This window comes from Gobio gobio (assembly GCF_949357685.1).
Source record: "Gobio gobio genome assembly, chromosome: 4".
Lineage (NCBI taxonomy): Eukaryota > Metazoa > Chordata > Actinopteri > Cypriniformes > Gobionidae > Gobio > Gobio gobio.
This window is the reverse complement of record NC_137100.1, coordinates 21,172,008-21,188,674: the sequence shown is the minus strand read 5'-3', so window position 1 is coordinate 21,188,674 and position 16,667 is coordinate 21,172,008. Positions and strand designations below refer to the sequence as shown.

The window sequence follows — 16,667 nt, the reverse complement described above, 5'->3', positions numbered from 1 at the left end:
TCCAGGATTTCATCCATGAGGTGCTCCGGGAGTTTCTCCATCGATTCGTCCTAGTCTACATCGACGACATCCTCATCTACTCCCGGAGCCAGGCCGAACATCGCCAACACGTTGCGGAGGTCCTCAACCGTCTACGTCAGTTCCATCTGTTCCTCAAGGCCGAAAAGTGTTCTTTCCACCAAGCATCCGTTTCCTTCCTGGGATACCACATAGATCACAGTGGCATCCGGATGGACGAGAGGAAGGTGGAGTCCATCACAACCTGGCCAGAACCCACTACCATAAAAGAACTCCAACGCTTCCTAGGTTTCTCCAATTTCTACAGACGATTCATCAAAGGTTACAGCTCTATCACTCATCCACTCACCAGTATGTTACGCAATAAGCCCAAGTCTCTGTCCTGGACCCCGGCAGCCACCAACGCCTTCAGCCAACTCAAGAAAGCCTTCACCACCGCTCCCCTACTAGTCCATCCAGACCCGGAAAGGCCCTTCGTTGTGGAGGTGGATGCTTCCATAACCGGAGTGGGAGCGGTGTTATCGCAGCAGCAGGGGACGCCCAGTAGACTCCATCCATGCGCCTTCTTCTCCCGCAAGCTCAGCCCGGCGGAAGTCAACTACTCCATCGGTGACAGGGAACTCCTTGCAGTCAAGCTTGCCTTGGAAGAGTGGAGGCATTGGTTGGAGGGAGCCAAACATGCGTTCCTGGTGCTAACAGATCACAAAAACCTTGAGTATCTTCGATCAGCCAAGAGACTAAACCCCAGACAAGCCCGTTGGGCTATGTTTTTCTCCCGTTTCAATTACACCATCTCCTATCGTCCCGGTACCAAGAATCTTAAAGCTGATGCTCTCTCCCGTCTGCATGCTCCTGACGAACAGACCGAAGAACCAGAACCCATTATTCCAAGCTCCCTCATCGTAAGTCCTATTACCTGGTCCGAAGAAACCATCCCCTCCTCCAATGCCTCCACGAACCCTCCGCCGGGCTGTCCACCTGGCTTGCTGTACCTCACTCGGACACGACGCACTCCCACCATTCACTCGGCTCACACGTCACTTGGTACTGGTCACCCGGGGGTCAATGAAACCCTCTCGTTGCTAAAAGAACGCTTCTGGTGGCCAGGGATGGCTAAGGATGTCAGAAGGTACGTGCAGGGCTGTAGGGAGTGTGCCATTTCCAAGTCTCCGCGTCATCTTCCAGCTGGTAAACTCCTTCCTCTGCCCGTTCCAGAACGCCCATTGTCACACCTAGGAGTAGATTTCATCACTGACCTGCCGGTCTCAGACGGTAATACCACCATTCTAGTAGTGGTAGATCGTTTCTCTAAATCTTGTCGTCTGATCCCACTCCCAGGTCTGCCTACTGCCATGGAAACAGCTGAGACACTCTTCAACCAAGTTTTTAGATACTTCGGAGTACCAGAGGACATTGTATCAGACAGAGGTCCCCAGTTCATATCCAGAGTATGGAGATCGTTCTTCTCACTCCTAGGTGTGGCCGTTAGCCTGACGTCGGGGTATCATCCACAGTCAAACGGGCAGACGGAAAGGAAGGTCAGCTAGTGTGGCTATCTACCAGAGATATCAGAATGCGTCTGCCTTGCAAAAAGCTGAGTCCCAGGTTCATTGGCCCATTCCCCATCACCAAGCAGGTCAATCCAGTCACCTATCAACTCCGTCTGCCACAAGGGTATCGTATACATCCCACTTTCCATGTCTCACTGCTGAAAGCTCACCAGCCCTCTGTTTCTCCCACAGGACCTGACGTAGTTCCTGCCGAACCCCCCCTTCCACTCATCCTGGAGGACGGTACGGCCTACAAGGTCAATGAGATCTTGAACTCCCGACGTCGTGGTGGTCAGCTGGAATATCTAGTGGATTGGGAAGGATATGGTCCCGAGGAACGCTCCTGGGTCCCAAGGAACGACATTTTAGATCCCAGTTTACCTTTCACGACAGTCATCCTGAGAAGCCAGCTCCGCGGGGTAGAGGACGTCCACCACGGCGTCGTGGTTCTCGGCCCTCTGGAGTGGGCCGTGGAGGGGGGGTACTGTCACAGACACATCAGGTTCCACCCTCCACCAATCACAGCGCACTCCTTCCCCAGAGTACTGATCACCATCACCTGCACCTCATCACCACACTCATCACCAGCACTACAAGACTCACAACCACACAGCACTCCACGTCCGGTCTCATTCGCATATACTTCAGGCTATGCTTACCTCAAGGACTCTACTACTGATACTTACCTGTCTCCAGCGTGTCTCCTTCCTTCCATGTTCCTTGTCTGCTGTGTGGGTGTGTTCCTGTCCGTCCCTCAGTACTCCAGCGATCTACAGTCTCCAACGATCTCCAGTCTCCAGCGACCTCCAGGCTCCAGCGTCCTTCCATCTACAAAACAAAAGACAGTAACTCTCTCTCTCTCGTATCACCTTCTAATCTACCAACAACCGGTTTACTCACCTGCTCCACAACACCTGCTCTACTGTGGTCTAATAAACTACCCTTACCTGTTAACATCTGTGTCTGCCTCCTGTGTACTTGTAACAGTAGTTAAGGCCACCTAATATAAAGTGGGTCCAATAAAGTTGACTTGACTCAGTGTGTGACAAATCCTTAAATGAATGGTATTCAGAAAACAACAAGAATGAAAAATATAAGTAGATATAATAAAAATATACATAGAAGCCTAGCCTATATAAAAATAGTCTATATATTGTGACATTTATTACAAACAACATTTAGTTTAAACACCAAGCCTAAATTCATTTATTTGAATTGAAACTATATCGACGTTGGGCTTGTGCATCTTTCATTCGGTCCAAAGTTTCCAAATTTGCAATGTAACATTTGGATGCTATTATACTATTTATGTAAAGAAGGCTTCATACTTCAGTCCAGTCCCATACATGTATAGGCTAAATCGGCATCTTCACATGCAGAGATATGAGTTTGGAATAACAGAAAGTATGACTGGCACAGCCTTAATATTGTACAACAGACAAATTAAATTAAGCAGAATAACTTTTTATATGTTTGGTTTTATTTTGATAATGAACAGGCTGCAATGTCAAGTTAGCAATGCCAGAACTGATACGTTATGTGACGTATCGCCGGCGCCATCACTTGAATTTTTTCCTCATTCGAAACAGTAAATTGTTTATTTTATTTGTGTACATTTAAAATTACTACAAAATGTCATGCCTCTGAAAAATTAAGAAAACAACAGGATGCGCTGCTTTAGCGCATCTCTGTCTAATTGAACATCTTCTGGCGCACACCAGAAACATGAACTAAAATACAGCGAATACTTGAAGCACCTACTTTAAAAAGTAAACATTTCGATTATTTGACGTTAAATGCATTATATAAGTCACTTTGGAATAAATCAGGGCATGTTTCATGATAAAAAAATTTGACTTTACAGTTCGGAAAATACGGTAGGATATAGAAAATTATTTTGCGGACCCGCTGGCACTTTGCTGGTCTTAAGCCACTAATCTAAAGCCGCTGGTCTACACAGAAGAAAGCCCTGTCTAGGCTCTGCCCCGGTACGGGTTGTGTCAAGCCATACGTTAGTCTGGTTGTTTGATGAGAAAAATATGAAATGTAGTTGCAATAAACGCATAAAAAATCAGAGGAAGAACTGATGATGGAATAGTTTGATCTTTGGCTGACCAATCAGCAGAAAAGGGGCGTAAATTAACAATGTAACAATTTCACAAAGCTAAAGTCAGACCATTCTGTATTTGCTCTAAGTCTTGAAATTATGCAATCTTATTTGAATCAAAAACAACTGCTCATGCTACATGTGTGTATCTTTGTTTGGATCGTGATTAAAATGCAGTGGTTGCCTCATTGCAAATGGCAATTTTTTTTAAGCCCAGTTTGGCCTGTTATAGAGCAAATACACAACAAATACATTTGCTTAAACAAAGAAAAAAAATCAACAGATGGTCTCAGAAATAAATTAAAAAAAACTCTGAATCGGCCATGAAAAATCTATAGGTAGATCTTGCCTTTCATCAAGGCTGAGGTCAGGGATCTTTGGCTTGAAAAGGTTGGTGACCACTGACTTAGACTTTTCAAATCCTGTCCCCAATTTTTTTGGGTGTTCATTTACCAAGTACCAATAAAGTCACCAAGTTTCGGACCATTCCGATGAAGCTACGGTTTTTAAAATATTTTATTTTTAAAAATTTGGGTCAGAAATGACCGAAGAGCCCCAAGAGGGTTAAACATATCTAAACTCACAGAAATATCAAAAATGCATACAAAAACAAATTAGACGATAAATCATAAAGTCTGTGACACAGAAGGACCACCTCTTGTCGAGGAGCATTCAAGTGGGACTAATGCCTGGAGGGATATATAAAAGATTTTAAAATAAATATGGTGGGAGATAAAGTTTTGGAAGCAAGGGTTTACAGATCACAATGCAAGTGGGAGAAGCCTCATGTCACGGTCGTCACGATCACAGATGACAACATCCAGGATCAGCACTGTTCATGTACCGCAGGGTAAAATTAAATTAATATACATTTAACCATTTCAATATAGAGAGGCACTGAAATGTAGTCTTTCGTTTATGTGTTTTTGACCTACACTGTTAACGTTACATGACGTGAGAACAGTTAGTTATTTAGGTTTGTACGTTAGCAGGGACTCACTAATTTTAATCATAACTTAATGGGAGTTTGACAACCAGAAAATCCTCTACACCAGGATTTGGAATACCTGGAATCAGTGTTACAATACCCCAGGCATCGTTTTACCATTTTTGTAGCATAAACACCATCAAACCGTTGAAAGCTTCGGATTTTCCAATGTTTCTCTATGGTGCTGAAACCTAAAGATGTCCGAGTTCCGATCCCCGTGCAACTGATACTCAACTGCCATTGGCTCATCTGCGTTCAAGGGGAGGGGCTTACGATAAGTCAATTACCCTCCCCCATCCCCAGCTACTCCTCCCATCCAGTCAGGATTTGGCCTTCTTATTCTCTTTCGATTCAAACTAATTTCACAAATTATATTGTGTATTAACTAATTATATCTGCAATACATTTATGTTGGTTCTGTTCGGTTTACCCTAAGGGGGGTAATCGCTGCTCTCCCTGCTCTTATCCATGCTATAGGCTGCATGGATGTGCAGGGAGTTCTTGCCCAGAACAGAACCATACTGCCAATCTGAACTGTTTTCTAATTGTCAATCATCTTTGACGATAGTGGTCCTGACAGAAATTAATTTTAAACAGAAACACCAAAAAAGTGATAATTTAGTCGAAAAACAAAACTAAATCTAAAGTTTCTGTAGAAAAAACTTGGGTAATTTACCTATTCTGTGCAGGGTGTTGTGTTCACAGTTGATAAACTAGTTAGTAAAGGTTTTTTTGCTGAGCCATCTCTCAATATTTCAGGCAAATATCGGTCAAACAACAGTTTTACATTTTAGTTCTCTAGCATAATTATTGGTCACGGTCTGTGGATGTTTGTTTACCTGATGTAAGCATGAAATTGATGCTGATAGTCAAAATTAGTCATCAGAAAAGCGCTGTTTCGGTCAATGATTTTGACCCAAAACTTTTACAGCCGAAAAACAAAATTCTGTATTTTTTACATTTTACGAATATTTTCAGTTGCCAAAATTTCAATGCATCACTTCTTCGAAATGTATAATGCCTCACAACTTCAGCCAAACATGGTTAAAAGAAGTTTTGTTCAGCAGTTGTGTGGAAGAACTTGATTTGAGATATTTTAGATTGCTGCAGACATTTTTGGGCAGTATTCTGCAAACTCCCTACTACCTGAAAAGCCTTTCGACTGCTGAGAGATGACACACATGTGACAGAGCGTTGGTCCACCAGGTCCAATGCCTGAAGAGCACATGGGCCAAACACAAATCGCAATCTGAAACAGAGACAGAACAAGAGAAAATGATGGGTGTTCACATTGACACAATTCATGATTCACTACTATCGCAATACTTTAAGCCAAAATAAAGAAGAGTTTACTTGCACTCTGTCACTTTTACATTATATTCATCCTCATTTGTAGTACGTTCACTAAAACTCAGCAGGCGCAATGATATTACGCAGTGCCTGAAAATAGTCCCCAGCACGCTCTCGGTGCAAGCAGGTTGTCACGTTGGTTATGTTGACGGAAGTAAGCCTATTTTCAGGCGCTGCGTAATATCATTGCGCCTACTGCACCCATGGTACAGCACAAAGTTCCTTGATTACTACGCAGTAATGAGAGTATAGTTCCTAGACATATCGGTCTAGAAAATCGCAACTTTTCTTTTTCTGTCGGTCTTAGTACACGATGTAACTATACACAACATGTAAATTGGAAAATGTTGGCGTTATTTTGTCACTTATTGAGCAGTAGGCTAGCTGGAGCCGTTTACCTCCAGTCTTTGTGCTAAGCTAGGCTAGAGGTGGGTGTGTCAGACAGAGTTATGGCACGCACAGAGATGAGAATGGTATGTATGGACTTATCTAACTCTGGGGGGATCCGGTGCATAAGCTAAAGTCCCAAAAAGTCGCCGTGTTCCTTTAAAGTTAAGTCAAGTCACCTTTATTTATATAGCACTTTTTACAATGCCGATTGTTTCAAAGCAGCTGCACAGTGTTAAACAGGAAAATAATGCAACAGAATTAGATTCGGCTGAACAGCCGCTCTGGAGAAACGGTGATGTCATCAGCTAATTTCAATTATCATATAGTGACAATGCGGGCAGATCATAGCCTAGAAATCTAGATGCACCCTAGCAGCAGCAAATCTAATTTGCAGCCAGGGTATTCTAGCAACTCTCCGTTGGCTTGCGAGCTGGGAAAACTAAACTCTGGACAGGCCAATCACATCGTGTAAAGAGTCGGTGGGCGGGCTTATCATAATGATGGCAGAGTTGCTGCGGTTCCGCGTGCTACTTGTAAACAAAGAAGCTGGCGAACAGCGGTCTTTCGAATACGCTTTGGCCACGACTCTGGAAGACTTGGAAGTTAAGCTTTTCTTTGAGAAAAGAACAAAAAATGGCACTGAAGTCATTCTTAAAAAAGAAAGATGTGTTCTGAGTTTTGCCGTCTGGATACGGCGGAAGTTTAATCTATCAACTAGCACCGCTTTGCCTTCTTCGTTGCTCTGGTTGGTTGTAGCGATATCCTATTGCATGCATAGGGAATCTGAAAGACAACCGTTTATCCCGCCCCTCAGACTGAGCCCTGCCAATGGTGAGTTCCCAGACCCAACATCTTGATGCGGGTCTGGCTTATCAGGCTAGGCAGATCAGTAATTTAGTTGAAAATATATTTGAATATTTAGTTGAAAATTTTGTGTCCCCAACTGAGCAAGCCAAGCCAAAGGCGACAGTGTCAAGTCAAGTCAACTTTATTTATATAGCGCTATTTACAATGTTTCAAAGCCGCTTCAGTGTTAAACAGGAAAAAAATGCAACAGAATTTGATTCGGCTGTACAGCCGCTCTGGAGAAAACGGTGATGTCAACTAGCTCATTTCAATTATACACTGACAATGTGGGCAGATTTGTAATTTAGTTATTGTATTTAATTTAGTTTAGTAATTAATTTTTTTTGGATATTTAGCTGAAAATTCCAAAGGATCGAATATTTGAAAGAAACCAGTGGCAAGGAACCAAAACTCCATCAGGTGGCATAATGGAGAAAAATAAACCTTGGGAGAAACCAGGCTCAGTCGGGGTGCCAGTTCTCCTCTGGCCATCAGCCATGTCGGTGAGGCAATTATTAGATAGGAATATTCGAAAGATCGGAGTCATCATGCCGGAGACGGGTTTACTGAGGATGTCGTGTCGATGAGGCAATTATTAGATAGGAATATTCGAAAGATCGGAGACATCACGCCTGAGACGGTACATTGGGATGTCGTGTCAATAAGGCAATTTATTAGATAGGAATATTCGAAAAGATCGGAGTCATCACGCTGGAGACGGGTTTATTGAGGATGCCGTGTCGATGAGGCAATTTCAGGGGGAGTCTAATTGACACAGTCTCTGCAGACACTTCAGGGATGCGTTGGTCATGTCTGGGCGCAGGTCCACCATCTGATCTGGATACAGCCCAGATCCGGCTGACTGCAGTAAACCTCGGGATAAACAGAAAGACTAACATTAGCGTAGATGCCATTCTTTTTATGATGTAACGAGTACATCAGATGTTATGGGAAGTGTTCCCGGTTCCGGCTGACCTAGTTAATACAGCCTAAAATAATTTAACTGATTTGAATAATATAAATTAAAAATGTTTTATGTGTATGCCATAGTAAAGAGATGTGTTTTAGTCTAGATTTAAACTAACAGAGTGTGTCTGCTTCCCGAACAATGCTAGGAAGACTGTTCCAGAGTTTAGGTGCTAAATAGGAAAAGGATCGACCGCCTGCAGTTGATTTTGATATTCTAGGTATTATCAACTGGCCAGAGTCTTGAGAACGACATAGATGGAGTATAATGTGTTAAGAGCTCGCTCAAGTACCTGGGAGCTAAACCATTTAGTGCTTTGTAAGTAATAAGCAAGATTTTAAAATGTATGCGATGTTTGATATGGAGCCAGTGCAGTGTTGACAGAACCGGGCTAATATGGTCACACTTCTTGGTTCTAGTAAGAACTCGAGCTGCTGAGCTTTGGACCAGCTGCAGTTGATTTATTAAGCGAGCAGGGCAACCACCCAAACAGTAGAGCATTACAATATTTCTAGCCTCGAGGTCATGAATGCATGAACTAACTGTTCAGCATTTTGCATTGAAAGCATGTGCCGTAATTTAGATATATTTTTAAGATGGTAGAATGCAGTTTTACAGATGCTTTCAATGGCTTTCAAATGAAAGATTGGTATCAAAGAGCACACCCAGGTTCCTGACTGACAACGAGGACTTGACAGAGCAGCCATCAAGTGTTAGACAGTATTCTAGGTTGCCACTTGTGGAGCTTTTTTGTCCAAAAATTAAAAATTCTGTTTTTTCTGAATTAAGTTGAAGAAAATTACTAATCATCCAATTTGTTATATCAGCTATGCATTCCGTTAATCTTGTGAATTGGTACATTTTGTCAGGGCGTGAAGAAATATAGAGCTATATAACTAACGCCATGCTTCCTAATGATATCTCCCAGTGGTAGCACGTACAGGGTGAAAAGCAACAGTCCTAGCACTGAGCCTTGCGGTACTCCATACTGAACTTGTGATCGGTGTGACATCTCTTCATTTACTGCTACAAACTGATAACGGTCAGATAAGTATGATTTAATCCATGCCAATGCAATTCCACTAATGCCAACATATTTTTTGAGTCGAAATGTTGTGGTCGATAGTATCGAATGCAGCGCTAAGATAGAATAACACTAACAGAGAGATACGATCACGATCAGATGATAAGAGTAAATCATTTGTAACTCTGATGAGAGCAGTCTCAGTACTATGATACAGTCTAAATCCTGGCTGGAAATCCTCACAGATACCATTTCTTTCTAAAAAGGAGTCTAATTGTGGGGACACTGCCTTTTCTAGTATTTTTGACAGAAAGGGTAGATTTGAGATTGGCCTGTAATTTACTAATTCTGTAGGGTCAAGTTGCCAAGGATTAAAAAAAGAAGATATGAGGTAAAACTATTATAAACTATGCTCGCGCATCGTCTAGCACAACTTCCTTCCCTTCATAGCGCACGCTGTCATTTCTCCCCAAACATGGATTTAACGTCAGATTCAGCACAATCTGTGATTGTTGTCAAATGCACCCTCCACTTCGGCTAAATTGCAGAACGCGTTTGATTAAATGAAAAGCACAATAATCTGCGCAATAGACAGTTTCCAAGTTCAAGGCGGGTGTGTGTGTGTGTGTGTGTGTGTGTATGCACTAGACATGTGCCGGTAAACGGTAATACAATATACCGCAATAATGAATATGCACAATATAGTTATCGTGGGCACTTCAAAATACCGTAAATAATTATTTATTACGAATTATTCCGATTTTTAGAATGAATTTTAAGAATACTTTACCCATCAACCGTTTAAAATGAACAATACGTCAAAGAGGAACGCGCACTGATGTAAATAGACCAAGAGGAACGGCACTGATATAAATAGACCGTGCATGAGCCGAGCACATGGCGGAATGAGGAGACGCTGAAGTGCACATTCATTCTTTGACAGCAGAGGGCGCTGACGGAACAGCAGAAATGCAGTCGTTTCCCCAGTAATCACATAACCTAATACATAATACTTAAAGACTTAAGGCTATTCATTTTCAAACTTGCATTTTATATTTTAATCTGGACTAAATTACATGCCCTAGATATTGTTTGAATATGTTCTGACTGTTGTTCAATCACACACTTTACAAGGCTCAAAGAATTTAACATTAGTTCCTTCATTAAAAAGCTGACAATGAAAAATACTTCTAAAGCATGTATTAATCTTAGTTAAATGTACATTTCAGCATACCTATTGTTCTTTATAATTCTTTTGCACTTTAATCTGTTTTAAATATTTCTTTACTTTATACATTTTTGTGTATTGCTTTATTGTATTTAAATGTTTGGTTCTTTTGTTATAAGAAAGTGATTTAACCTATTGAAGTATGACAACACTTTTTTTGCAACTTATTTCAATATCGTGATAATACCGTATACCGTGATAAAAGCTTCAGCAATTAATCGCAACATGAAATTTGATACCGGCACATCCCTAGTACGCACGCAGTGAAACGGACCGACTTGCACATATGCTTCGTGTGCGCGACTAAACCATCAAATACACAACAAAATAGCCTATATCTCAAAATGACAGGCTTGGAGAGTATTCACTTAAACACAGTTTAGCTTAAATGGGCGTAAAAGGGAGAATATTAGATCTGCGTCTTAACCCTTAATCATCCCTTGGGGTCCAGCTGACCCCACTGGACTTTTCCTCCATTTTTTAAAAGTGTTCCCTTCATCTCAGGGCCATGAGACTCGGTGACTTTTCCTAAATAATCTATCTAAACATGCACACAAAATCTGGGCTTGATTTGGTTGTTCTAAAGGTGTGTAAAAAATTTTTTACCGTTTAAGTCCCTCGGGGTCAGATTGACCCCACATTGAAAATGAATGGGAAAGTGTAAAAAATACATTTTTTTCACTTTTTTTGTCAATTTTTTTTTACTAAATCCAGTATAAATCTGAAAATTTCCACATTTATATCAAGGTCTGGTCCTAGAGCATAAACACAAAGTAGAACGAACTTTCTGTCTCATACACACACGCACACACACACACACACACACAAACACACACATGTGTGTGACTGCAACAGAGAGCATTTTTATAGAAACTGGCAAATAAAATCAACAAAACTGGCATAAATCTGAAAGATTTTCATACATAAATGAAGTACTAATACTAGAGCACAAATGCAATATTGAACAAGCATGTTCACTCACACGCACACACACACAAACACAGGTGTCTGGAACATTTTTTTGGATTTTGGCAATGAATGGGAAAATGTAAAAAATGCTTTTTTTTTCACTTTGTTTGTAAAAAAAAAAATCAACTAAATCCAGTATAAATCTGAAAATGTCTACATTTATATCAAGATCTGGTCCTAGAGCATAAACACAAAGTGGAACGAACTTTCTGTCTCATACACACACGCACACACACGCACACACACACACACACACACACAAACACACACATGTGTGTGACTGCAACAGAGAGCATTTTTATAGAAACTGGCAAATAAAATCAACAAAACTGGCATAAATCTGAAAAAATTACATACATAAATGAAATACAAGTACTAGAGCACAAATGCAACATGGAACAATCATGAGAAAGAGAGGGAAAAGGGCAAATAAAAGAAAGATGAAAGGCAGCTTAACTTTTGCATAACTTCCCTATGGACCTTTATTGGATAATGTGGTCATTGCACTCTCTTTCTCTTTAACTATAATTCCTAAAGTTTTTCCACAAACCTACAGATGGCGGTATTCTATCCCTAACACATAGAGCAATGTCCAAAAACTATTTATATTTATTTAAGATCATCATTCAAGTGATTTTTTCATAAAAAAATGATTTTTAATGAGCCAATTTATGACATAGTTAAGTATTTGTTCAGTAAATAGGTAAAAAACTACCAAATACCCACAAAAACACAGCATAAATGTATAGTTGAGAAGTAAATAAAAAAAATGATATATAGTTTTCCATGTAAAAAAATTATATTTCCTTATGCAATCGCTCTGTAAAAGTTTGGGGTCTATCTGACCTCAAGGGACTCAAACGTAAACCCTACTTGAGGGGCGATTAAGGGTTAAAGGGGCAGCATCTAATAAACTTGGTGACGATTGAGCCATTAATGTGAATCAAACAACAAAAGGCAAAGAGAAAATTACTTACAGCTCTTGTATGATATGTGATGCTCTTAAAAAAAGGTTTTCTTTTTACCTTTTTATTAATCATATATATATAGTTGATTAATAAAAAGGTAAAAAAAAAAAAATCATGTAATAATATTTCACAATATTAGGCTACTGATTTTTTTCCGGTATTTTTGATTAAATAAATGCAGGCTTGATAAGCATGAGACTTTTTGCAAAAACATAAAATAGTATCCAAACACTTTATTTTTTTATTTTTACATATTGCCCCTTTCTTACATTTGAGCCCTTGCCCCTTAGGAACTTTCTGCATGTCCCTGCAGGTTATTGAAGTAAAATAGGCAATAAGCTAGTCACCTTTTAAACTAATGAAATGCTTAATTTGGATTTGAATGTTCAAAATGTCTATTTCTATCCACAAAACTTGCCAGAAGTCATGGTTTAAGTTTTTTTTTTTTTTTATTCCGGAGGTGCATGCCCCCGGACCCCCCGACGCGCGGCTTGGTAACAACCTCCGGCACGTAACAGCACCACTGCTGGAAAAAATTCTAGGGGAAACCCTTTGTTTTCTTCTAAGAGAGTCAAGAAATAAGCAGATCTAGCAGTTTTTACGACCTTTCTGTATGCGATCATGCTCTCTTTCCACAAAATGCGGAAGACCTCCAGTTTTGTTTTCCTCCAGCTGCGTTCCATTTTTCTGGCTGCTGTTTTAAGGGCCCGAGTGTGCTCGTTGTACCACGGCGTTGGACTATTTTCTTTAAGTGCAGGGGAGCAACTGTGTCTAAAGTCCTGCAAAAGAGAGAGTCAATAGTTTATGTTGCAACATCGAGTTCTATCTGGGATGCTGAGGAGATGAAACTGATGAGGAAGATTATTTACAAAGCAATCTTTAGTGGCGGCTAGGGGTGTAAGAAAATATCGATACACGTGAATATTGCGATATTATGTTTGGCGATACTGTATCGATTCTCAAAAACACTATCGATATTTATATATTTATTTATTTACATCCAAGATTCGTGGTTTTGTGTTCGGTTTAAACCACAGACTGTATAAAACCCAACCGCTAGATGGCAGTGTCATCTCAGAACGTAAACTGATGCACAGCCGGAGAAGTGCATGTTGAAGGTGCGTGTATCACTAGTGTTTCCATTAGCAAACCCAGCTCACAAGACAACAGAATTATTCCGCTCCCGCGGTATACAGAGCTGAAGTGAGAACTCATTTTGGCTTTAGCTATAAAGAAGCCACTAAGGAAATCGACAAGAGTCATTTTGTTTGCAAAATAGGCCAAGTTAAAATCAAATACTCTGGAAACGCATTGAATCTGAGAGCTCACTTAATATCCCAACTTCATCCGCGCTGCTGAGAAGCGTTTCGATAGAATATGTACTGCACGTTTTCCTCTCAGTATCAAAATAAACACACAACAAAATTGACAGCGGTGGCAGCAGAATGAAATCATCTGATCATAGCAATGTGGATATGGATGCACCAGCTCTGCAGTTCAGTACTTTAAATAGCACTTTATACAATAGACTGCTTTAAAGCAAACAGCTTTACAGTATTAAATATAAAACACACAGTCATTCAGTCATGGAATGGACTATGCATTTTCTGTTGTTAAATAGTTTAGAAATTAAAAACCACTATACTGTGAACCTTTAAAACATCTACACAAAGTATCCTGCACTTTACTATTTCCCTTAACTTAGATTGCACAAAATAATGAATAGTGACATAAATTATACTGTATTAACTAAATAAAATAGTTACTTGTCAGGTTATGCATATGGTTCTTTATTCTTTTAAATTAGATCTTTCTAAAAAAAAAAAAAACACACAAAAAAGAAATATCTCAATATATTGCCTTTCTTACAATATCGCAATATATAACAATATATCGTATCGTAACCACTGTATCGTGATATGTATCGTATCGCCAGATCAATACACAGCCCTAGTGGCGGCAGTGATAGTCCTGCCATATTTGAAGTGAGGGGATGGCTTTGCAGCCTTAGCTAAATTAAGTATAAATGATACTAGGTAATGATCTGAGATGTCATCGCTCTGCTCCAGAATTTCAACGGTATCAACATTTATTCCATGTGACAATATTAGATCTAAAGTATGATTACGGCGATGAGTGGGTCCTGACACGTGTTGCCTAACTCCAATAGAGTTTAGAATGTCTCTAAATGCCAATCCCAATGCGTCTTTTTCATTGTCTACATGGATATTAAAATCACCAACAATTAGTACTTTATCTGCACCCAGTACTAACTCTGATAGAAAATCAGCCAATACTTTGGTAAAGTCTGTATGGTGCCCTGGTGGCCTGTATACAGTAGCGTCAAACGGGATTTATCAATTACACTACATAACATTACGTAAAGCACCAAAACTTCAAAGGAATTATATTTGAAACTAGACAGGTTTCTGTCAAACACAGCACATCTAGATTATTATCTGTAATCATATCAATAACAATAAGTGTTTTTGGGGAAAGGGATCGAATATTCAGCAGGCCGAGCTTTATCATTTGTTCATCTGTAAAGGGTTAGTTCATTCAACTAAAAGTCTGTCTTCATTTACTCACTCTCATGTCGTTCTTGTGCATTACGTATGCACATACACTATACTGCCAAAAGTATTGGGACACCCCTCCAAATCATTGAATTCAGATGTTCCAATCCATTCCATGTCCACAGGTGTATACAATCAAGCACCTAGGCATGCAGACTGCTTCTATAAACATTTTTTTGGTCTGGAGGAACTTGACTGACCTGCACAGTCCTGACCTCAACCTGATAGAACACCTTTGGGATGAATTAGAGCGGCGACTGCGAGCCAGGCCTTCTCGTCCAACATCAGTGCCTGACCTCAAAAAATAGCTTCTAGAAGAATGGTCAAAAATTCCCATAAACACACTCCTAAATAGGGTTGGGCATCAAGAACCAGTTCCAACTTGGAACCGTTTAAAAAAATAACGATGCCATTGGAATCGTTTAGAAAATTTGTTTTTGATTCCGATCATTGGTTCCAAACGCGCAAGTTTTGGTTTCCATAGTGGCCACCGGATTTCCGGAAGTGCTTGCCGAGCCCGTTTGTTCTGTTGCAGCCATGGAGCACGGTTTTTCACTTTTAAAAAAGCCTGGGTCGGCACAGTGCAACACATGTGACAAACGTATTTCTTGCACGGGAGGATGCACTACAAATATGTACAAATATGTGGTGCACAAATTAATGAGTTTAGCGTGTTTGACATGCTGTGCAGGTCCATTGTCTCGTCCTCCTCGGACAACCCTGCGCTAACCAACGTTATTAAAGGGATAGTTCAACCTGAAATAAAAATAAAGCCATCTTTTACTCACCCTGCTGTTGTCCCAGTGCCCTATGTCCTTCTATCTTTTTCGGACCTCAAAAGCATAAATTTAAAAAAAAAATAGTCCTGCACACGCTCCTTCCTATTATGGCAGTGAATAGCGACCAGGCTAAAACATTAAAAAAAATAAACAAATGTATCACGCAATGATACAGGGAGACGCACGCCGTATATGGAAAGTGTTCAGAGGCATACTAAAAGGTTTAGCGAGAAAGAAACCGTATTGTTCAGTCAAAACACTGAGCTCGACCATTACTCTGCGCACGTTCCTGTGTGTGCACACTCAGAGCCGTCAGCAGGCACCGGCGCTCATGCCTACTATAACTCGCACTAGGGATGCACCGATACCATTTTTTCAGATCCGATCCGATATTTAAAATTTTGAGTATCAGTATGCAGTTTTGTTTAAATCTATGTAGAATTTCTATACCTCAAAAACCATAAAAATGAATAAGTGTATCTCTAAATCTGGTAAAATGTTGTAAAATACATTCATGAAAAACAAGTAAATATATTTATAGAAATAGGGCCTATACTAAGAAATTAAAAGACATATTTTAAATGTATAACGCATCTTTTTAATGAGGTAGCAACATATTATAGATGGGGCAGAACAAGAAAGACTATTAATAATCTTTCATAGCACAAAAGTATTAGAATACTAACGGCTCCAATACAGTGCGGCGCGTATGCGCATCCCATGCGCAGGATGATGCGCTTGAAGCAACAGAGTCACAGCGTGCCGGTCCGTCCGCATTGAAAAGTTTAACTTCAAAACACAAAGGGAAGATATATAGATGTGTAGTGTATCTATCGATTCAATATTTTATTGAGGCGTTTCTTTTAACAGTTTAACACTTTAGTTACCGTCTAGTCCAGTGTTGTGA

General features: G+C 40.2%; 1 protein-coding gene across 4 annotated transcripts in view; it reads right to left on the bottom strand.

Moving 5' to 3' along the window:
* zswim7 (zinc finger, SWIM-type containing 7) overlaps positions 1-16,667 on the bottom strand; it is a 92,884-nt gene that overhangs the window by 54,284 nt on the left and 21,933 nt on the right. For all 4 annotated transcript variants that reach the window (XM_079816126.1, XM_079816129.1, XM_079816128.1 and 1 more), the window contains exon 4: positions 5,810-5,912. In XM_079816126.1, coding sequence (XP_079672252.1) covers positions 5,810-5,912 — 103 coding nt within the window. The remainder of the gene's footprint in view (positions 1-5,809; positions 5,913-16,667) is intronic.